Source organism: Fistularia commersonii, chromosome 13 (assembly GCF_037954325.1).
Source record: "Fistularia commersonii isolate RoL2024-O1a breed Wild chromosome 13, RoL_Fcom_v1.0, whole genome shotgun sequence".
NCBI classification, from domain to species: domain Eukaryota; kingdom Metazoa; phylum Chordata; class Actinopteri; order Syngnathiformes; family Fistulariidae; genus Fistularia; species Fistularia commersonii.
The window spans coordinates 4,420,922-4,444,435 of NC_141296.1; the positions used below are offsets into that span (position 1 = coordinate 4,420,922).

The 23,514-nt window shown below is 40.6% G+C and overlaps 3 protein-coding genes across 3 annotated transcripts; 2 read left to right on the forward strand and 1 right to left on the reverse strand.

Moving 5' to 3' along the window:
- Positions 1-1,026: 1,026 nt before the first annotated feature.
- On the reverse strand, positions 1,027-2,672 carry mif (macrophage migration inhibitory factor). Its single transcript, XM_086157787.1, has 3 exons — positions 2,463-2,672; positions 1,399-1,571; positions 1,027-1,274 (listed from the first exon to the last, which is right to left on the reverse strand). The coding sequence occupies exons 1-3, from the start codon at positions 2,568-2,570 to the stop codon at positions 1,208-1,210; spliced, it is 348 nt and encodes a 115-aa protein (XP_086013913.1). The 5' UTR covers positions 2,571-2,672; the 3' UTR covers positions 1,027-1,207.
- Positions 2,673-2,886: 214 nt separating this feature from the next.
- LOC147227656 (uncharacterized) lies at positions 2,887-8,508 on the forward strand. The gene is made up of 5 exons (XM_086157773.1): positions 2,887-3,124; positions 3,562-3,878; positions 4,868-5,139; positions 5,885-5,996; positions 6,113-8,508. Exons 2-5 carry the CDS (start codon positions 3,575-3,577, stop codon positions 7,156-7,158), a joined length of 1,734 nt encoding a protein of 577 aa, XP_086013899.1. The 5' UTR covers positions 2,887-3,124; positions 3,562-3,574; the 3' UTR covers positions 7,159-8,508.
- An 8,007-nt stretch (positions 8,509-16,515) lies between these two features.
- LOC147227657 (zinc-binding protein A33-like) lies at positions 16,516-23,134 on the forward strand. Its single transcript, XM_086157775.1, has 6 exons — positions 16,516-17,088; positions 18,256-18,351; positions 19,149-19,382; positions 19,497-19,519; positions 20,533-20,648; positions 21,615-23,134. The coding sequence occupies exons 1-6, from the start codon at positions 16,567-16,569 to the stop codon at positions 22,178-22,180; spliced, it is 1,557 nt and encodes a 518-aa protein (XP_086013901.1). The 5' UTR covers positions 16,516-16,566; the 3' UTR covers positions 22,181-23,134.
- Positions 23,135-23,514: the final 380 nt, after the last annotated feature.

Consider the following 23,514-nt stretch of genomic DNA (forward strand, 5'->3'; position numbering starts at 1 on the left):
ACAGGTGGGGGGATCAGCTGACACACTCAGCAGGTATTTACTGGTATTTAAGGTCATTAGCAAATATATATTTTACACATGGAAGATAAATCGTGTTCATTATGATAGCAACCCAGTCAATTTAGAAAAACCAAAAAGTGTAATGCAATGTTGGTATCTAGCGGAGAGATTACATAAATTACATGTGACAGGAAACTGAATCCCTGTGTAAAGTGCAACTGATCTGACATACTACTTTTTACTCTTTTACCACAAAATACCTTATGGTTGTTCAAATTTGATTGTTATCACTAGCCAATGCCCTTAACACCAGCTCCCGTTCAAGATAATTTGGGCTTTTTGTGAGAATTTTGTCATCAGGAAGTGATGCCCGCAGATCATGAGTGAATCTTTCAAACCTTCGTTTGTTTTGAATATCAGTTGACATCCTTTAAACTCATGAGATGCTATCTAAAAACATTTGGTAGTTCAGGTGTATTGTGGGACCAGAGCACTCTTGCAATTAAGCTACTCTGATTCACAGTTTTCAGTATGACATTAAATTATTTTTAGTTAGCTGCACTCAGTTATTCTGTAAGTATGTGCCTTAATAACGCACCCAAGTAAGGTCAACCATTTTGCACACCTAATTTTAAAGAATGACAAAATCATCACAAATATTATATAAATGAGTTATGGACAACAGCCTGATGGCATGTTTCATTAAACCTATAAAAATGTGGTTTTAGTCTAAAGTGTAATGAAGCAAACGCTTACAACATATCCTGATCTGAAACCTTAGTTCGTTTGGAAAGAAAAAAAAAAAACTCTCCCCAACAGAAACGCTGGTCTCCCACTTTGACTCTTATTCATCAGTGTAACTTTCAGGCCAAAATCTTTCCTCCGAAAAATGGAAAAATGTGGATATTTATCATTCCAGTGACAAAGGTCAAGCACTTTCTCCAATTATTTCCAGGATTAAACCAAACTGACCAAATAATTGAATTATAGACTATATGTGCGATAAAGAGAACAGACGCAGATATGTTATTTCAAGTATGCTTTATTGCGATGTGAACAAATCAGTGGAAAGTTAAGTGCTAAATGACTATCCAACATAATGTTTACCAATAGATCGACAAGTATCTTGATTCTCCATACTTCCACTTGACCTATAGTTATTCCTCTTGAAGTACTGGAATGATCATTTTCAATGGTGACCTCCATCTTAGCCAAAGGTATTTTTGTTCCAGGCCACATTGCCTGCGTCCATGTCTACAAAATTAATATAAATCCTGAAATAGGCATGGAGAAATAGGTTAATGGGATTGACATTAATTGCCAGTGAAGTAAATGAGCTGAATTGGTGTCCGGGCCCTTAACCTATCGCCCGATGAGAAGCGATGTGTGTTAAGTTACCTGTCGGGAGAGATGCTCAAATGTTTGTTGAGCAGATCGCACAGCAGTCTTGCGTACTGCTTGTTGTGAGCCCCGCTGATCTTGCCGATGCTGTGGAGCGAGCAGAGCGCACAGGGATCTCCCTTTCCTCCAAACATCATCATTTGGTCAGGATTGATATGCACGGCAATGTACTGAAACAAATACAGGCAGACAACTCCATGTTCACAAAAGGAGTATTAAAGTAAAATATTTAGTTCTGCCTTCTGTGAAGAATCGTCAAGACTGTAGAGGATTACAAAACTAACAACCCTGAAAATCCCTCACACGTTATATTATTATTATGAATAATATAATTATAATATATTATTATAATTAATAATAAAATATCATTAATAGTGTATTATTATTATTTTCATTATATATTTTCTTAACTGTACATGCACTTTCATAGTGTAAACATGCAAGGTTATATTGGATTTATAATCTTTTAATAAAAAAAATCAACAATTAGAAAAACTGTGATATTTAAACCTTAAATCCTCACAGTGCTACAGAAAATGCATTGGTTCGACTTTTCTCTCAAGCCAAAGCTGTGTTTTTCCATTTATTCTGTGTAAAACAATGTCAACGTATTATTTTTAATGCCCTCCGAAGCTGATATGTCACCTCAGATGGTGACATTGCACATTTCCTGGACCAAAGGGTGGGCCTGTGACAAAGAGTTGTTTCGAGAAATGATTTGTTAAACGAATTCTGGTCCAGTGTTCAAAAATAATATCATAGCTGGCTAAGATATTTTTTTTAGCTCTGGATGGATATGGCTCAGTGCAGCATTAGTATATATTCTGCTTGAAGTGAGATGATCAATCGTCTATCAATAGTACGCCCTGCAAACATCAGTCAGGATTGATGCATAAAACATTATATTTACTCAATAGAAAGGCCGATATTAGCTCCAGGCAAGCAGAAATCACTGCAAGTTCTTATCACTACTGCAAAACATAGTTGGTGGATGGACCTTAGACTGGTTGGATCACGGAGAAGGGAATATTCCGCAGGAAATCCAGCAGCTCTCAACCTACCTGTGGAGGTTTCCCCATAGCATTAGCCAGTTCTTCGGTGGCTTCAGACAGCAAAGCCTGCGGCACGTCACCTTTGGCCACGTTGGTGTTCACAACAAACATCGGCATGATTCCGCGCGGTGGTTATGGTGTCTCTTCACAATCCGGATGAGGTGATGTGATAAAGGCGCATAGACGAGAAAACGAAACTCCCTCTTCCTCTCCCGGATTGTGTAATCAACTGGGAAAACTAAATACAGCGCCGCTATCCTTCTCGGAGGGTATTAGCGTAGGCACACACACACTTCGTTTCTGAACACACCGCATGTACGGTTCTTTTCTTTTTTTTTTGAAATAGTAAATATGTCTGTTGAAACTACGTTAAGTTAAAGGAAAATACTTTTTTTTTGTTTGTTTTGGTTTTTTTTTCTAGGGTGCGGCTGCATTTTAGTGTAGGGTAATTACGGTACTGAGCATGCGCAGATTCCCAAGCATCATTAAACACCGAGAAGGAGGCGACACGGAAAACAGTGGCAGCGAGAGAGGGCAGAAGTTAGATGGTGCCTTCCTTTGTCGCCTCGCCTTTGCGCTTATGAACACCGACCAACCCCAACCGTGAGCTGCGAAGTCGTTCGGTGATCTACCGTTTCAAGTCTACTTATTCCGGTTTCATCAAAGAGACGGTGCGTATTTCATGCTAAGTTAGCCTTACAGCTAACGTCACCCACTACCGTTCCAATGTTAAGAAGGTTGCTGCTCTTCTTAAAATATCGATGTCGACAAGTTTACTAGCAGGTCTTGTTTTTCGTGTTTGCGAACTACACAGATTTTGTACCTCTCAAGTAAACCGACAAACTGTAACATTATTGAAAAATACTATCGATACACAGACATATGTATAGAATGGTATTATATTATTGTGTGTATTCCAATTTCACCACCGTATTGACGTTGTGTCTCCTAGCTAGCAGTAACTTAACTACATGAATGCCTGTTAACATTTGACGTGTTCGGCGGCGCTTGCAATTTAAGATAGTGCCTCTCAGAAATCAGTAGGGAGACTAGGTCAACTGTATTTTTGCTGGCACGGTAACATAAATTGTTATTAAACCATCACCAGGTCCGCGACGGCGATGATGGAGGAGTCGGTGACCACGTTTGAGACGCATTTGACGGCTGTCATGGACAGTCTGATCCGAGCGTCGGTGTGCGAAATCACCAAACTCTTCCAGGAGACGGTGACCGACTATCTGGTGGAGCTGTCGCTTAACAGGAAGGAGAACGAGGCTCTCAAACTGCGACTAAGGCTAACCGAGAACAAACTGAGGACCGAGCGCAAGTACGGGATGGGCTGGGCTGCCAATCGACGCAACGCAGGACTGGCGGCGGCAGAGGAAGGGGCTGGAGGGCGGCAGAAACGAAAAGTTGAGATAGAGCGTGAGTGTTATTTTCCCCCCTTTTCTGTCCCTTTAAAAGCTACGTGTACGTTTCACGAATCCCATCCAGGCTTGAAGCGTTTAGTGAGCTTAAAGCGCGTACTGCATTGCTTAGCATCTGTATACTGTTGTTCTTAATAGAAACTAGAAACGAGGCTTCTGCTTTGCAACTAGGGATTATATGAAGACACACTTGTTCTGTTGGAAGCCATCTGATAACAGCTGATCTCCCCTTCTCTTCTTCTTCTTCCTCCACCTCCTCTTCGTATTCACTCCCTCTGTCCTTCACCTCCCCCTCTCTTCTCCTCTCCTCTGCATTCGTCCCTCCCACTCCTCTGTGCTTTCACAAACACCCTCTCCCTCCCTCCCTCCCTTCCTGCCTTGCTCCTCTCCCTCCCCCACCTCCTTCACTTCTCTCTGGCTCTCTCCAACTCCACCTCCTCCCCTTCCTACTCCTCTCCTCACACCCACTCCTCCTCCCCCGCTCTGGCCGCCCCCACCTCTTCCAATGCATTTCTCCTTCTCGCTGCTCCCTCGTCATGTTGCACACTCACTCCCCTTTCTATGCTGCTCCCCGCCACGACCACTCCATTCCACACTTCTCCTGCTCCTCTCTACCTCCATAATTACACATTCACTATCCATTTCCACTTCTTCACTCTGTATTTTTTCTCCTCTGCTGTCTCATCTGTCTTTCTACGCCCACTCTCTCCTCACTCACCACGCATACTCCTCCACTCCCTACTCCTTTTATTCTCTCCCCTCCCCCTCTACTCCTGTTCTCTTCTGTCTCTCCAATGCCCTCCTCTCCCTCCCTTTCTCACTTCTCCACCCTCATTTCTCCTTCATCTGTCTTTCCTGGCCCTCACATCATCTCCTCCCACTCTTCTCACTCCCCCTTGTATTTCGTTCGGTCTCCCAATGCACCCCCCTCCTCCTGTCTGCCTTTCTCCTTCCTCTCTTTCTTTTGTCTCGCTTTCTTCTCCTCAGGAGGCAAGTCAAAGAAGGGCCCGGCAGCAGCCTTTCGAAAAGGCTGGCCTGGAGGTGTGTGGGAGGAAGGAGGTGGTGGGGCAGGAGGAGGAAGTGGAGGAGCTGTGGGGATGGTAGCAGGAGCAGGAGGAAGAGTGGGGAAGGAGGCCAGGGAGATGTACCTGATCCAGTTCCCCGGGGGTGAAGAGGATGAGGGAGGGTTGATGGAAGACGAGGAAGGGGAGGGCGGCCTCAGCGGTGAGGGGGAGGAGACGGCCAACATCAAAGAGGAGGTGAGGGAGACAGGCTTTCTCAGAGGAGGAGTAGGAGGAGAAAGTGGTGCTGCATCTCTGCATTGCTCAGCAGCTTCATACAGAATGAGAGAGAACTCTAGTGGAAAAAGAGAGCGACAGTTTTGCTTGTGTTTTTCAGGCATCACATCACCCCAGAGATAGCGGTTAAAGAGAAGGCTGCTTATCTGATATTTAGCTTCCAGTAGTGCCTTTTGAGTTTGGCTCTCCACATCTCAAGTGGAGCTGGCTCGTAGGTAGACGTGGCAAGGATAGACGAGAAAAGGGATTTACCACATGAACAAATGACAGGGAACAGATTCGCTCATTTGAATATTCAAAGTATGTCGCATTTGTTTCCATGTCGAGCAATTGAGAAAAAAAAAAAAAGTTAGCGAACGAGATGAATGCTAAAACTACTGCTTTAACCATCAAGTCTTGGATAATCGTCAGAGTCCCCCTTTATTCACGATATCATAGAAAAGGTTAATATAATGGCAATTTGTTTGCAGCATGATCTTGTGTTTCTATCCTAACCCATTATTTAGTAGCTTTTATTCTGCTCTGAGGTAAACAGGTTTCTTACCTGTGACTGTGATTTTTGTCTTGTTATGATCCATACCGTTTAAGGCACAGGCATGACGTATCATTGAGTTTCTAATAAGCTGTCATTCATTTGTGTTTTTGCAGCACTTTTCTGTTTGGTTTGTCTCACAAATAACGTTTCAATTTGTGCTTGTCCCTGCAGCTTGCGGAAATAGAGGGCTATCAGCCTGCCTCGCTCAGGCTAATCAAGGAGGCATTGAAAATCGACCAACCCAACCAAGACCTCCATCCTGGCTCCAGAGCTCAAAGTGAAGGTAAATTGCTGTGAACGAGCCAGCGGGGAGATGATTGTGTCGCGGAGCGCTCACGGCCGCAACTGTTGATTTGAAAACGCCTCCTGAAATCTGATCTTAAACTTGTCTCTTCTCAGGAGATTTGTCAGATCATCCTCCAACACTTCAGTCAGGAGAGGCAGAGGAGGAGGGCTGGGAGGGGAACACAGAGGAGTCGCCAGAGGGTGGCATGACCATGGACGAGCTAAGGGGTTTGGAGTCCGCTCTGAGGGCCGAGAGAAGCCGCGAGCAGGCTAACATGTCGGGCTCTCGGCCCGTCAGCCCTAACCCCGACGTAGCGCCGGGCGGCACCGTCGGCTTAGTTCCCAAGTACATTGGTCTTGATGGAATGGAGCAGGAAGGAGAGCTTGAGCGAAAGCCACCAACCCTGCAGAGAGAAGACCAGGTAGAGCAAGGCAAGGTGAAGGAACGTGCGAGGCCAGGAGTGTTTTTGGGAGCAGAGCTGAGGTCAGCCTGGTCGAAGAAGATGCGCGACGTCGACACCGCGTCGGTCACCGCCGGAGATGATATGGAGCAGGGGGAGTCAGAGTCGCTGCCCCACCTGTCTGCCCCGGGGAGCGCCGGGGAGAGCGGAGGCGAAGACGAAGTTAGCGGGGACCTCCTCCACTTCTGCCCACAGTGTGGAGGCGGCTTCACCACGGAGACCGAGATGGAGGAGCATCCCTGTCCACTAGGTGGTGCCCATCTACAGAGCAGCGGTGGAGAAGAGAGCCTTTTCCCTTGCGCTCACTGTGGCAACACCTTCAGCCACGCCTGGGCACTTAAGAACCATGAGTGTGCCTGCGCTGCTGAGAGGCCGCACTGCTGTGAGATCTGTGGAAAGCGCTTTACACACTCGCGTTCGCTGGAACGCCATCATCTGGTGCACACGGGCGAGAGGCCGCACCGGTGCCCACAGTGTGGGCGCAGCTTCAGTCGCCTAGGCAACTTGGAACGGCACCAGCGGATCCACACAGGTGAGCGTCCCTACGGGTGCGAAGCGTGTGGAAAACGATTCAGTCGAGTGGAGTACCTAAAGAGACATCAACTTATACACAGCAGCGAGAAAGCTTCAATCCAATGCTCCAACTGTGGACTGAACTTTAATGATGTGGAGCAACTGAAAAGCCACCAGTGTTTTTAGAGCCACTGCAATCAATACGTGATCAATCCGGATTTAACGAGTGTCATAGAATTTAGGTGACTCGCGTTTGGTAATGTTCTCTGTTTGAGATGCCCTTCATACAAACTTTTTAACGTCGAGATAAAGGGCCCGGTTTCATACACAGCACATAGGACGGTGCCGTTTCCATTTTCCATCTGTCATTTTCTTGCCGCCATTGTTGCAATAGCAAATGTACTCGCGCCGTCTGGTGCGCCCATGGAAATGGTCTTAAAGTGGGACGTGGTTGGGAATATTGTTGGTGCTTTCCTTTGTAGACACAGCATAAAATATTTGCATCATTGACCAAAAACGCCTTATTTATACAATCTGTAGTACATGGTCTAAATGACAAGTGTGACTCCTCGCTGTCAAACAATTTGCCTGTAAAGCCTGACCCTAAGGTGTTGTCATTTGTTTTTGAATTAATAATTGATCCATATGTGTGTTACACACAAATGAATCTATTTCATTCCCTTTTTTTTAAACAGCAAGTATATTCTGGCGCACCGTATTTACTCAAGTGTGCTCCAGTCAATTTTACCAGTTTTTTTTTTTTTTTTTTTTTAGTTTTTCTACTTGCAATGTAATGCACACATGGAAAGAGTTTGCACAGTGAAAGTCTATATAATATACACAGTGGCATATTTTAATTGTGACACTTTGAATATGCCTCAGTTACTGTGTCTATAACAAGGACAGCATATGCATTGTGAATCTGCGTATCCAGGTGCATCTCATTGTCTGAATAATGTACTGTTTGAGGAGAAAAAGGGGGGAGGAGGTCTGTTAATGTCAGTCAACACTGCTGACTGACTGCTGGCACTTTACCGCACCAGCATGCATTGCTCTTAGACACAACAGGAGTAGACTCAAAACATGTGTGACACCCAAAACACTCCAATGATTAATTTAAGGTCAAATGACAACCCTTGTAAAGTGTGTGTGCCTGGTGTACATTTAACGGTTTAGATGGATGTACACGTGCCCTTGCAACATGTACTATGGATTGCCTAAATCAGGCCCAAAGATGCAGATACAAGTACAGTTAACAAATGTCTAAAGGTCAGAGGATGGAAATTGTAAATGGTGCTTTTCTGTACAAGGAGAAATCAAGTCAGTCTCAGAATTTCCGCCATTTTAAAATGGAGATCATGTGTACACATTTGTATTATTTATGAGTCAGAAAAAAAATGTAAATTTTTATGTTTTTATCAATAATTCAGTAATTTTCAACTTGACCATATCTTTTTTCAGACAGTATAAACCGCTTGGAATTTTTGTATATTTATGTCGATGGCCAAGGAAATAAACTTTTCAGTTCATCAGAAATCAGTTTTTCCATTTTTGTTAAAAATGCTGTGTTACTGGTCGACCAGTGGGTTGATGAGCTGTACACTGAGGTATGCTGAGCAGCGCCAGCTAATGCACACACCCATGTAAACACAGATCCTTAACTAATCCTGTGCAGGTTGTTTGACTCTGCAGTAAGCAATTAGAATTCATTTCAAATATGTGGATACTTTTAAGGGGATTTTAAGCAGCTACAGGGTGATTAGTGTTTTGCTATTTATTAACTTTGAGTGCAATTTACGCTCCTCTTGCTGAGCCACAATATATCATGATAGTATTGTGAGTGTGTGTGTTTACCCAAGCTGTTGAGTGTAAGAGCTCTAAAATCTTTATAATTTTAAACAAAATATATATGAGTATGCAAAACCGCATAGTTGCATGGTCAACAACTTACCAGCGCGTGATGAAGTGAGTTTGATGGGACGTTGCTTCTGAATTAAGATTGCATCGTGGCTCAATATGTGCAAATGGAGAAATTCCCAATAATGGCATTAATAACTTATCAGGTAATAATCTCACTACCCTGCACAAACTGTTACTCTAAAGTTTTTATCAAATATTCATGATATCTAACCAGAAAAATCTAATTCTAGATTAAGCACTGGTGTATTTAGTGCAAACACTTAGCAGTGTCATAGTTAATGTGGTAAAACCAATTTCATCAGATGGATGCAAATGTGATGGACTTGTGCTTCATTTGTTTTCACAAGTGAGTAATTAATCTTCCTATGAAGGAAAGACTTTCTTGAAAATCAATTGCATTTATCAATATGTCAAAATGACATCAACATGGAGATGTATTAAGATAATCTTATCAAAGTAATCCAATGCCATAACGTAAGATGCTGATGAATTGGATGACTGCAAGCCAGGCAGGTGATGGTAAAAAATACTTGTTTTTTTTTTAATGTACTCAAATACAGTGTCACTTTCTGTCAGTTTATTTGTAAACAAATGCAGATGCAACAATAAGGTTTTTACAAAGAGTACAATGACCTTGAAGAATGAGAACTTTATCTTCTGTGTTCTATTTAACGTTTCTTTGCAATTTAGTATTGTTCAGAGATGTAACCCAGATGCAGTGGCGTGCAATACTACTTACCTTTACCGCACTGTACTTCACACACCCGAGTAAAAACCGGGCCATTTGCCATCTGCAGGATTAACCATGTAAGTGAAATATAAACGTGTGCGATGCCTGTGGAGACACATGCTGGGAAAATAGTGTTTTGTCAGTCCTATGGGTGGGGTTTCCTCACAAAGAAATCAAGACATTACGAAAAGTTGCAGTCAAGTTGATCCCCAAGAAACCACATTGTAAAGTTGGTTTAAGGGGAAAAAAAAAAACAACTGAAAAATTGCAGCATTTTTCTGTGAAACTTCCTGCATGTGTGTGCACACACACACATTTGCAAGGGATACTGTTACAGTCAGTGAAATCTTCAGACTTCAATGAAACTCGTTGTGTACATTTAGCATATGGAGTAAGACAGCCAGAGGTTTCAGTTTATATACGCACAGCAGAATATCTGTCGGTGACAGTTTTGACCCAGCCCCTTGTTGGCTGTAAGACTTCCAAATTTTAAATAACTTGATCTACCTCTGGGAGACAAATACTTGATGGAATATGTTTAATTCTCTGTGGGCAAAACTGTGCTTTGAGGCTAGTGATGGGAAAATTGTTAACAGGTTATTCTTTAAAACATAAGCCTGACATCAGCCTATACTTATATCACTCTCCCTAACATTTATTTTGCTGTTTCCTTTACTAACAACCAGGCTCTTTGTTTTTGAATTTGGGGAAATCACACAGAAACTGTGATCTCTGTTTCGCTAGTTAAGGAAAGCATAAGTTTCCTTTCTCTCTGGGACCTAAAAAAAAACCCACTTTTCTGTCATTCTGACACTTTCTCCAAAAAGAAGAAGTACAGTATGTCAGCAGGTGATGGAACGGTAACATGTCTTTTCCACTCTGTCATCAGAGTTTTTTGAGATCTTAATATGTCATTTGAGAAAAAAAAAAACTCCAATAAGATTGAAAGTGAAAAATTGACACAATCTGAGGTTGTTTATATTCATGAACTCGCACTTTGTGCATCCACACTCTGCTTCTTTGCTGCTGTTTTTAGGCGTGTTTTATTGATTTTCAAATGATCTCTATGTGATATCAATTTAATAGTTCTCTAAGTAACCAAGATACAATTTAGTCATTGATATTCAAGTTGATATTTGACGCAAGAATAGATTTAAAAAAGGGGTTAGAAATGGAAATGTAAACATGGGTATTGGTGCAAAATTTGTCAAAACACAATTTTGAAAAGCCCATTAGAATGAAAGATAAATCTGGTCAAAGAATCACCTATACACATGCAAAATAAATGACAATAAATAAAAAGTATTTTCATTTAAAAATGCCTGGGTACAAACACAGATCTTTATTTTGGTTTTAAAATAGAATTATATCGAGATTTGTTTAAAATCTGTAGGTAATGATCAAAACTGCGTGGAGAGCCCAGACAACATGTCCATCCTGTGCTTTAGTCGACAAAGGAGTTAGAGGAAATGGCCAAACCACTCCAAAGATAATGAAATGGCAGTTTACGGGAAAAATTAGTAAAGTGAGAAATATTGCATTTATTTTACGATGACAAAGTATAGAAAAAGTTACATGTGTTTTGCTTTGATTGTCAATTTTCGTATGTTGTCCATAGTCTTGTCATCTCCCAAATAAATTACATCGTTCTTCTTGGGCTCCCCAAAAAAACTGAAATTCTGCAGTCGGATCATGTTTCAGACCCCCGTAGAGAACACATGAAGCCAGTTGCAAAGAAATTCTAGCACTTCAAATTACTGCTCCTCACGTATTAATGCATCAACAACTTTGCCCCTCCATACGTATCTGGTCTGCTCCACACTGCCACTCCTTTCTGCTTCTCAAGTCTTCAACCGTGACTTTGGTTCAACCTCCCTTGAAAATGTCCTACCCTCTGTAATCCAAGTGCTGCTAATTTCTTATCTTTTTAATCTTTTAACATTTTAGAGAACGGGTCTCAGACTCGCGGCCCTCAGAACAATATTTTGTGACCCCCTGCCTGAAATCAAATCTTTGTGTTAGTGTGGCCCGCGCGTTTTTCCTCACATGCATCTGGGGATTTTATACAGTGGGTTTCCAAAAAGAAAACGAGCAAGGAAAAAATGAAAAAGTAACTTTGCAATATATTTTTTGCTTCAAAATTTGAAAACAAAATGATTTTTTGATGCGCGTTTTTCCTCACATGCATCTGGGGATTTTATACAGTGGGTTTCCAAAAAAAAAAAAAACGAGCAAGGAAAAAATGAAAAAGTAACTTTGCAATGTATTTTTTGCTTCAAAATTTGAAAACAAAATGATTTTTTGATGAAAAAACATCTAGTGACATTGTTAAAACGATATTTTCTTTTGTTATATCTATAAAAATCACAAAAACGATAGCAAAAAAAAAAGGGCAAAATTAAAAAGATTGATTTAATAACCAGAATAGCCACCATTAACCTTGTAAACATTATACCTCCTCTTGTACACTCTACCAATCAATTTTTTAATAAATTCAAGTGACAAATTTTCCCACAGTGGCAAGATTTTCTCCTTTAACTCAACAATATTTTCAGGGTGTAATTTCATCAATTCTTTTTTAATATTCATTTTTAATATTCATTCGTCATGTATTTTTTAGACAAACAGTTCATTACATATAAAGATTGTGATCATTTACCTATTTACCTCATTTACACTAAAGCAAAGGAAAAATTTGGATTTATACTTCCCATGTATTGTCTATGATGGCTTAAATGCAGAGAAGGAATTCCCTGCAAGGGATTAATAAAGCATAAATTAATATCATTTTTAACTTTTTGTAAGGTGACATTGGTTTTAGAAAGGCACCAACTCATAAAATGTACTATTATTGTATTTGTACATGTTTTCCTCATCAGGATCTGTCTTGCCACATTCTTTGAATGAATGTATTTATGAAATTAGCTGTTCATGTACAGACACCTCACCTTGAACACCCTGCTGCACTTGACACCCATTTTTCATTACTCATATATTTTGATGCGGCTAAAAGGAAAATCCCGAAGGTCTAAACTGGAATCTGGAGTGTTTATCTTCTTTTACAATCTCCCCAAATTGCACAAAACCCCAATTTGATCCGCTGAATAAAACAAAGACATCAGTGTTCAAAATTCCCTTTATTTAATCTTAAGTTTATTCAAGTCAAACTTAAATTGGGAACTAAATGATAATTGATTTTGTGTCACGTTAAACCTTTGTCATCTGATTTTTTAACATGAAATCATCAGAATTTTAAACACAAAGTTTGGCTTCATAAAAAAATCACTCAAAGTAAGAAATAGAAAACCGGGGTCTTAACCTGTTCTTATAAATGACATATGAATGTATTGTCTGATGAGTAAGTATTTGTTTGGGCATTACTGGAACTAGTTAACAGTCACCAACTATTGAGCTGTCAGGACTACAACAATGTGCTGACTGTTCAAGTCATTGCAAAAGTGAGTAATAATAATCACCAGTGATGAGTCTTGATAAGGAATAACCCCGAATTACCAAAGACTCACTCGTCACAAAAAAGAAAAAGTTTTTTTAACCTGCCAGATTCCATCTTATTTTTCTTGTTCTTTTGTTTACTTGCTCTTCTGCAAAGGCTATGCAAGTGACGTTGCTCGTGCCAAAATAATACATATCTTTGATTCATCAGAAAGCTGTGGTTCTCTAGAAAAACAGTCAGTAGAACTGCATGCCTACTTATTAGAAATAGAACTTTTTACCTTTGACGTCTATGTAAAATAATATGATTAGATCGTGTATTTGCTTGGAATTGCAGTTCATGTTAATTATACATACATTAAAACTAGAGGAGACACCACAATATGAGATGGCAGCCGCCATGCACATACACTTGTATGTTATTCTGTTATTATTTTTTATTTCGTATTGTTGGTGGTAGAAATAATAATAATTAATAACTACTACTACTACTACTACTACTAACAACAACAACAACAGTAATAATAGTAATCATAATTTTTATTAGTAGTAATAATCACAGTAATGCAATGATAATTATCTTAAACCTTGACACCACTATATTGTGTAATCCTTCAAATGCCTTCTTATTTATGTATCTTATTTCTGTCTGTATAGATCAACTGAGACCACTCAATTCCCTCCGCGATCAGTTTTCTGATTTTTATAATAATAATGTTAATATGAATAATGGGTCCCATCACACCTATAGCACACGCTGCTTCAAGAGAGATCCTCAGGGATGCATCCCATCCCGGCCACCACCTACTCCAACTGTTGCCCTCAAGGAGGCGGTTTAGGACAATCAATGCAGAAACAAACAGGTTGAAAAACAGTTTTTACCATTGCACTAAATTTGGCACAACCCTGAACACTTGAACCTTGCATACAGTACAATGCAATAAACCCTAAGGAACACACACACCTACATACCTACTATTTTTTTCCACTTTTTACATTTTTACTTTTTCTTTCAACATATTTACTCATTTATTCTTCTCAACATTATTTCATAGTTTTTGTCTTTTTTTTCTGTCTTGCATCTCTAGCCCAGAGACGCTATTGTTAGATACTACCAATGTATTTTTGCGTCTGCTTTTTAACGTTGGTTTGTGTCTGTTTTTGATTGCACTGAACCTGAGAGCTGCTATCTCCCACTTCCATTGCACCGTGTGTCACGGAAATAAGTCTTGAATCCTTGAATAATGATTATCATAACATGATTGATGTTGTTATTATTATATGACAAAGCAAACATCTGCTCTTGGGTTATAATATCATAATAATTATAATATTATTATTAATAATAATAATGATAACAATTACGATGAAGCTGATGATGATGATGATGATGATGATAATAATAATTGACATTACATTCAAGTAAATTGGGGTTAGTAGTTGTAATAATGTTATGAATATAATAAAAATAATAATAATAATACATGACATTACATTCAAGTAAATTGGGGTTAGTAGTAGTAGTGGGAGGAGCAGCAGTAATAATGTTATGAATATAATAATAATAATAAACAGCAATAATAATAATGATAATAAACAACAGCAACAATAATGATGATGATGATTATAATAAATGACAATCCATTCAAGTAAATTGGGGTTAGTTGTAGTAGTGGGAGGAGTAGCAGTAATAATGTTACGAATATAATAATAATAACAATAATAACAATTATTATTTAACAACTATAACAATTATTACTATTATAAGAGAAGCCAGACTGAGATGGTTCGGTCATGTACAGAGAAGAGATAGTGAATATATTGGTAGACGGATGCTGGAATTGGAGCTGCCAGGCAAGAGGTCTCGAGGAAGACCAAAGAGAAGATTTATGGACGTAGTGAGAGAGGATATGAAGGTAGCTGGTGTGAGAGAGGAAGATACAGAGAATAGGGTTAGATGGAGAAAGTTGACTCGCTGTGGCGACCCCTAACGGGAAAAGCCGAAAGAAGAAGAAGAAGAAGAAGATAATATACAATCGTAATAATGGTGATGATGATAAATGACATTCTATTCAAGTAAATTAGTAGTAGTAGTTGGAAGAGCAACAGTAGTAATGTTAGTAATGTTAAAAATGCGTTTGAACTTTATTGCCACTGGTGTCCCTCACAAGCGAATACCTGCGGGGCATTGGCTCTAAAAGTTAAGAAACTTTTTTTTTTTTTTTTGCAAGGGGAATATAGCATGTATTTATCTTGGTGGTTTATAAGGAATCTCAGACATCAAACTGTGTATTTTTTGGTTTTTGGATTTTTCCATAAGTTTTAAGGATTTTTTATATAATTCAAAATCGTTTATAAAGAAGGTAAAATTTGGGGAACATTTTTGCATTCTGTTTTTGTGAGTGAAGAACTTGGCCAGGCCTAAAATAACATTGACACATAGTTCATCTCTTTTGTTGCTTAAAAGTAAACCAAATGTAATGTCATCTGTTGAGAAGCAAACTGGTGACAATGGAAAATTGCCTTATGAATGACATCTACCCATCTAAGGAATTAGGTACGCTTTAATTTTGAAGATAATATTTGTACATTTTGTGAGGACTACATTGAAACAACTGACCATATATTTTTCTCATGCGAAAAAGTACAGGGCTCAAAAATGGGTTAAAGATAATTTTCCATCGTCACCAGTTTCTTTCTCAAGAGATGACATAACATTTGGTTTACTTTTAAGCAACAAAAGAGATGAACCAATTTCTTCATAAACGATTTTGAATTATACAAGAAATTCTTAAAACTTATGGAAAAATCCAAAAACCAAAAAATATACATTTTGATGTCTGAGATTCCCTATGAACCGCCAACTTAATTACATGTTATATTCCCCTTGCAAGTTTTTTTTTCCCCTTTCTTTGTAATTTTATTTGTCTATCTATTTATTTAATTATTTCCTTTTACTTTCTTTTTTTTTGTCTAGCATCATACACTTATCACAAACCTTAACACTATAAACTTCTGATTACATACAGAATGAATGTCCTTATGTCCTTTGCTTCCTCATCCCTGGTTGTTTCATTGACATCCAGTTCTATCTTGCCATGTTTATTTGTACATATGTATCTTTGTGTGTACTATTTATGTTCAATAATAAAAATGAAAATAAAAATAAAAAGATGGAAAATTGTCTTTAACCCATAAAAGTTAGGAAACATGAAAATGTTTTCTTTTACGGTTTCCCCTCTTTCCAAACCGTGACGTCACCGAGTTGTTTACTTCCTGCTCCGCTCCGCGCGTCCTGACGGGACCCGCTCCGTCAGCGCGGCGTGTCACCGCACGTCGTCCGCGGGCATTGGCCCTCCCGCCGGGGCCGAGAGACAGACCACTCCCCCCCCACCCCCACCCCCCTACCGCCTCCCCTCTGGGGCGGAGAAGTCTACCCGCTCCGGTACCGGATGTTCCGCATCTGCAAAGGGCGATGACCGCGGAGGAGGATGGCGGAAGCCTGCGCGCTTGAGGAACTCCAGTCCGAACTCACCTGCCCGGTGTGTCTGGAACTCTTCCGCGACCCGGTGATCCTCGAATGCGGACACCATTTCTGCCAGGTGTGCATCATCCAGTGCTGGGAAGCCAAAGCCGACGAGCTGCTATCCAGCTGCCCCAAGTGTCGAAAGCCGTGCGGACGAAAACTGCGGCCGAACTCGCTGCTGTGCAACGTCGTGGACAGCGTCCGCAGAGCCCGGGTTATGGACACGATCGCCGGTGCGGACAAGTGGGACCCGGAAGATGCGGTGGCCGAGCTGGAGGAGCGGGAACCGGGCTCCAGCATGAGCAGCGTGGCTTCGTCCGTCGGCCATTGGCCGCGCCTCGGCTCGGATATGTGCGAGGAGCACGAAGAGAAGCTGAAGCTTTACTGCGAGGACGACCAGCTGCCCATTTGTCTGGTGTGCGGGATGTCCCGCGATCACAAGAGCCACAATGTCATCCCCATTAACGAAGCTTTCGAGAATTACAAGGTAAACATTTCATATTTATTCCCCAAACAAGACCATCTGGAGCGTCGTGCTCGTATCACCACCGGGTTGAGTGGTGAAGTGGCACTTTTTATGTCAACAAACTTTTGTTTTTTAATCAACTTCAATATATTTGCTCTCCCAACACGATAGATACCACTAATTAGATTAAATGTGTTAGATTAGATTAGATTAGATTAGATTAGCCCGACCTGTATTCATCGCATAATAGTGTAATTGCATTACTAGAGTCATAAGTGGAAAAAGTGATAATATATATAGTACTGTTTTTGCCTACACAAGCTTGCAGTACAACTAACTGTTCCAGCTCAACTCCAGGTAAGAACCCCCCGGAATTCATCGCTACCCCCCAAAATACACACACACAAAATTCCCAGCAACCCCCCACAAAATCACACAGAAAACAGAAAACAAGCATCAGCATAAATTTGTGAATTGCTACAATTTGTTTTTTGAATTTTGGAAAAAAAAATGGGTCACCTAGATATGGATAGGTGGCACCAGTAGAGGTTCTGGGTCCACCTATTGGTTTGGGAAAAATTTGTAATAAAGAAGATTATAATAAGAAATAAAATGATTGACTTTTAAATCGTTTTTAGATGTCAGTGATTATTGCACGGAAGAGCGGCAAACCTTTGTTATCAGTGACATTCGTAGACTTGCGTACAGGGTGAGATCGGACTATGTTTCAAACTATATTCCCTGTGTTTCCCAGATGAGATAAACCATCTTCAAAAAAAACAACCCTTTTTGCAATCATGTGTTTGCAAGTCGTTAAATAGTGAAGATATTAACAAGGAAGACTTTCACAGACGTGGCACGACAGGTATTTTTGTAAGTAGACCCTCCCCCCCCCCCTTTGGCTACCTCGTGCTCCACAGGAATTCGGCAGGCCAGTGTGATCTCGCCTAGCGTCAAAAGTTTATTCGGAAGGACCAGCTCGATGTGTTTTTTTCCACTTTTTCGCTGAAATGCTCCTTTGTTTTAAAAGACTTTGTGGGTCAGGGGATTCATTCGGGATCATATGAGTCCAATTGATTTAGAAAGACATGCCTAGCAAATTAACTTTTTCCAAGTATAATCTGGTTTGTTTACAGAGCGGCTCAAAGATGTTTCGCATGTGACCGTGCTGTGTTGTCAAACCAACAGGACAAGCTATCCGTGGCTTTGGAGAGGGTTCATCTACAGACAGAGGAGGCCTTGCTCTTTCAACGCCAAACCAATGAAAAGATCCTCCTTATTAAGGTAGAACTGGAAATTCTGGTCTCCAGTCAAACACTCACGTTCACCTGTGCGACACACATGAAGAAAGATTCACTCAGTGTAATTAAGCTGCCGGGACATAACGTTACTCATCGTCATGGGAACGTGACGCGATTCACGTCTTTTTTTCGTTTTGTAACGCACGCTCAATATGCACAATGCAACATATCTGTAACTAGAGCAGACGGGCTCTAGGCCTCCGAGGCCACAAACACCATTTGATTTTTTTTTTTTTTTTTTTTTTTTTTTGTGGTGTGTGAATGAGAGCGCACGCGAGAGCAGCCTGTTTGCAGTTTCTCCCTCTGCAGGAGATAAGCCCACACATCTCTTTTCCAAGCTAGCAAGCTGTCTTTTTTTTTCTTCTGCCTTCTCCCTGTGTCTCTGCCTTTTTTTTTTGTGATTCCTATCTCCCCGCCTGTGCGTTTAACCCCGTTTACATGCACAATGGCACATTTTCACTTCTCTTTCCTCGTCGCTTCGACAGGATGTCGGTGAACCGCACTTAGGGGAAGTCTGATGTGACTTTTTCCCTTGCTCTTGTGCTTTTGGGTGACACGTATTTTCAGCGGCTTTCGATGCTACCTGACCCGTCTTCCCGTCTTTCGCAGGATGTGATGATTTTTGTTTTACGAGCGAATAACCCGTGACCACACTGACAAAAACAAACACATTGAAAACATCGATATGTCAGGTGTCTTATCTGCGTCTATGCGAAAGGGGGTGTATGACGCTTTTGTAATCTGTGCTTTTGGTGAATCAGAGTCTTCCTCTTCTCTCAGGAGCGAGCCGGGGATCTGGTGGAGCAGGTCACTGCAGAGTTTGGCCGTCTGAGGGAGTTTCTCCTGGAGGAAGAGGAGCGCATAAAAGAAAAACTGCAGGGGCAGAAAGAAGAGAAGCTCAACCAGCTAGAGAAGGCACTGACCGAAGCCACTGAGCAAATCAGCCAGCTGGAAAACACATCGCACCAACTTCGCCTCAAACTGAGGGAGGAAGAAAACCCAGAGCAATTGAAGGTGCCACACGCTCGAAACTGAACTAGTCGATTTCATCGCTACTAAAAATACACCGATATATTCAACAAAGAGTGGGCTATTTGCTGATTAAATGCGTTGTTTGTTCCGTTGCAGGGGATTAAAGATTTTATTGGCGGGTGAGTATAATTTTTGATATTTCAAAGTTCAACCCAGAGTCAAAAGGACCGTCGACACGACAACACGTAGCGATATTATTTATCGTGTGCTTCAGCCTTTTTGTTTACGAAACACCGGAGGGGTGAAAAGACAGGGATCCGCTCACCATCTTGTTTGGCCTCTCGATGTCGCAAGAGGCTCATGTGATGCGGAGAGGCGACGCTAGACCGCCACCTACTGGCAATGCAAAACACATCCGAAATTTATAAAAGTGTTTGCGGGTCTGTGTGAATGGTGATCGCTGTGCTGGTGTTTTCACGCAAACATTGAGCTTTTTTTTTTTTTTTTTTTCTAGCAACAAGGGGAAAAAAAATCAGTAAAACATTGTGACCCGAACGACACCCGCGTCACTATAAGAATAAGAATAAGAACAACTTTATTTATCTCGAAGGAAATTGTTATGCCAGAGTTTCAGGTAAAACATAACAATAATAAATGATAGTAGGAAATTGTATAAACAGTAAAAAAATGTGTACTTAAGACCTTAAAACACTTGATAGCCTTAACCTTGACAATTTATATTTCATCGTATTTCTTATTCTCCCTCCTTCCTACTATTATCTATTACTGCTATGTTTTTGCTTGAAACTCTGGCAACACAATTTCCTTCGGGATAAATAAAGTTGTTCTCATCTCATCTCATCTCACAAAAAAGGAGGGAGAATAAGAAATACAAATAAAACTATAAAGTGTCAAAGTCAAGGCTATAGATGTTTTTTATTGTGTTATTTAAATGTTCTTAAATAACGGTTCTAGAGAATTGCGAATCACCTTTTAAGGGATAAAAAATGCCTGATAATTGGTTAAAATTTGGCTATTTTTGTCTGAAATATTTGCATTTTTACCATAAATAATAAAAGTAGTGTATCTCCCTGGCGTAAATAACACGCGTATATATTTCTTAAATTCATCCGTGCAACTATTTCCTTCTGGCAATTTACTCAAAGTGAACTTTTTCCCGTCTTCTTTGAAGGGCTGAGAGTTTGTTCGAGCGCCCCTCAGAGGTGGGAGTGGATCTGCAGTCAGGAGAGTTCCTGGGTCCGCTGCAGTACCGGACCTGGAGGAAGATGGCGTCAGTTTTTAAACCAGGTACACGGCCACGTACGCACATATCTGTCTTGAAGCTCTTGTCGAGCTCCCGCCTGTGGCGAGACGCAGGATCGGCCCGTTCGGCAAGAGACCTGCCGAACCCACAGAGCGGACGCTGCATGAGCAGACTGTAACCCTCAAAAACCACAGCTCCTCTTGTGCAACCAATGTTTACTTTCCTTATCCCATGTGATATTCACATTTCTCACTTCTTCATAGTGCAATTCCGCTTATCCGCATCCATGCAATAGTTGGTTTTTTTTATGTTTTTTTTTTTTTTTTCAGTAGAGGCGCAATTATTTCCCTTTTTGAACGTTTTGTTTTCAACTTTTTGTCACTCAGTCAATGTGCTCATCTTAATTCAAGTCCATACTTTTAATTTATTCTAATGTATTAATTTAATTTATTCATCGATGTGAAATGTGGGAAGGCGCGGTTCTTATAATTCTCAAATTTGCATGTAGGAGTAAATAAATTCTATTATAATCGGGGATAATTGTTGGAATTGATCACCTGACTTACACCGTCGAGTGACAATTTGCAGCCTTTAAAATCCATCATGCAACTCAATAGCTTTTTGTTTACACATATTCTTCATTTTAGACTTGGCGGTATTTATCTCCGTGACAAGCCGTTGACTCTGATATTTAATTTAAAAGGAATAGTCCTTATAATAAAATAATGAACGACATCCTTCAAATGATATTCGGAGAACACTTCAGCACAGATGAAGCCGCCGAGATGCAGTCATAAAATTTACCTCTCAAGGCAGAAGAGATTTAATTTAGTAATGTAGGTTACATCACAGTCTTGACGTGGTTTGTCATTCATATTTCATTCGATATCCAAGTAGCCGATCTCGATCTCATGTGACGCTAAACGAGCCGCTCGCATTTCCTAAAGGTCACTCCGACCGCTCGATTGTCAATGAACATTCCTTTCTCATGCGTTGCCGTCCGTCTTCAGCGGTGACGGCGGTGTCCCTCGACCCGGACACGGCCTATCCCTGCCTGTGGGTCTCCCCCTGCCGCACCAGCGTCCAGATGGGGAAACTCCAGGCCAATCTGCCCAACAACCCAGAGCGATTCACCCGCTACAACATCGTCCTGGGCTCCGAAGCGTTCTCCTCTGGCAGACACTACTGGGAGGTGGAGGTGGGCTCGAAGACAGCGTGGGGTTTAGGGGTGGCCAGAGCCTCTGTCAACAGGAAGGAGGAGATCAGCCTCTGTCCGGATGATGGTTTCTGGACGTTGGTGCTGAGAGACAACGGGAACGGCGCCGCCGAGTACGAAGCGTGCGCGGACCACGAGGATTGCTTGTTATATCCCTCCAAACCCCCCCGGAGGGTGGGAATCTATCTGGACTGCGGACGCGGCGAGGTGTCTTTCTATGACGCCGGAGACATGAGTCACCTCTTCACCTTCTACGACGCAAAATTCGACGAGCCGCTTTTTCCCTATTTTAACCCCTGGCCAATTATCAACGGACACAACCGCGAGCCGCTCACCATCGTGATGCCGCACTGGGGCTAGAATGTGAAAGAAGATTCGGCGTGAAATTTGAAATTACGGCCGAACGTCACCGCGTCGGCCGTGCCGGTAAAAATAGCCAAACTGAACGGGGATGTGCCGAAGGGTTGTCTGTATAAACTGATAAGTTCTGTGTAACAGTTTGCACATTTTTTGTGGGGGAGAATGGTATCATATATTATGATGAAATCACTAAAATGTAAGTCAAAAGATTAAAACATATAGGACACATTGTCGATTCAAGTACCTCCTTTTGTCATGCATTCTGAAAAAAAAAGAAGATATTTTTAATGAGCACAGCAATTTAGAATTATATATATGTAATAAAATTCATGCATTTATAATTATCCTAATATTTTTGATACTCACAAGATAAAGCAAGATGCAGAAACCTATTTTCTGGATTTTTTTTTTTTTTCCTCATGATGGAAACCCAGGAGATGGCATTTTAATGTTTTTTTATTTTAATGTATTTGTACTTTTATACTTGTTTTCTAAAGAAAAAACTCATTGGACATTTATAATTGTCATCATAGGGTCATTTTAATGCATACGGTATATGGAGGGCATCTTTTAAGACTAACATTATCACAATGACTTGAGTGTGGGCTGACAGCCAGAGAAGTATTGAGAAATGAAGCATTCATGGTGTTATTTCTGTATTTGTTTACATCAGGAAAAGATGTACATCATCAACTAATACATTATTAGGTCAGAATTGGAAAAGGGGTAAAACATATTACTGACCTCAGTGTCTTAATGCAATATGCAGACTGAGCTTTTAACTTAATCTATATTCATTTTTTGAACAATATAACACAATAACATCAAACATCCTCCTTGTCACTCTGTGTAATGCTATTCATTTTTATAGCAGGCGTATTGGTAATTAATGTATCCTCAATATGGCTTATTAACATTTATCGTGCATTTAATTAAAGTCACTCCACCATGAAATCTGTCACGTATGATGTCACTTTAAGAATGTGATTTTTAATATATTTCTCAAAGAAGCAACAGAGAAGTTCCTTCTCTTGTATTTGATTTATTTTGAAGATTGTCATCTGCCTTTTCATTTTACACTAGAGGGCAGTAAACTGTCAACACCAGTTGCTTCTCGAGGTCTGTTAATGCACCAACATTTGATGCCATGAATTCTGACGGATGATATCCTTATAGCGAGCGTTTTGCATAATTCATATATTTTCTAGCTTTCTTATTTATGTTAACGGGTTGGCCACATTTTTAGAAACTCATCTCATTGTGTTCCTTTTCATCCCCCCTGCAATCCCCGAAAGAAATAATTCAATTTGCTGCGAGTAAATGGAATTTATTGT

What these genes read in the sequence shown, in the direction of transcription:
- mif (XM_086157787.1), bottom strand. Translation starts at nt 2,570, where the DNA reads ATGCCGATGTTTGTTGTGAACACCAACGTGGCCAAAGGTGACGTGCCG. An exon ending in CTATGGGGAAACCTCCACAG is followed by an intron (nt 1,572 to 2,462) that starts GTAGGTTGAGAG and finishes TATTTGTTTCAG; the next exon opens with TACATTGCCGTGCATATCAA. An exon ending in TTGAGCATCTCTCCCGACAG is followed by an intron (nt 1,275 to 1,398) that starts GTAACTTAACAC and finishes TGCCTATTTCAG; the next exon opens with GATTTATATTAATTTTGTAG.
- LOC147227656 (XM_086157773.1), top strand. Translation starts at nt 3,575, where the DNA reads ATGATGGAGGAGTCGGTGACCACGTTTGAGACGCATTTGACGGCTGTC. An exon ending in CGGCCAACATCAAAGAGGAG is followed by an intron (nt 5,140 to 5,884) that starts GTGAGGGAGACA and finishes TTGTCCCTGCAG; the next exon opens with CTTGCGGAAATAGAGGGCTA. An exon ending in CTCCAGAGCTCAAAGTGAAG is followed by an intron (nt 5,997 to 6,112) that starts GTAAATTGCTGT and finishes GTCTCTTCTCAG; the next exon opens with GAGATTTGTCAGATCATCCT.
- LOC147227657 (XM_086157775.1), top strand. Translation starts at nt 16,567, where the DNA reads ATGGCGGAAGCCTGCGCGCTTGAGGAACTCCAGTCCGAACTCACCTGC. An exon ending in ATTAAAGATTTTATTGGCGG is followed by an intron (nt 19,520 to 20,532) that starts GTGAGTATAATT and finishes TCTTCTTTGAAG; the next exon opens with GGCTGAGAGTTTGTTCGAGC. An exon ending in GGCGTCAGTTTTTAAACCAG is followed by an intron (nt 20,649 to 21,614) that starts GTACACGGCCAC and finishes GTCCGTCTTCAG; the next exon opens with CGGTGACGGCGGTGTCCCTC.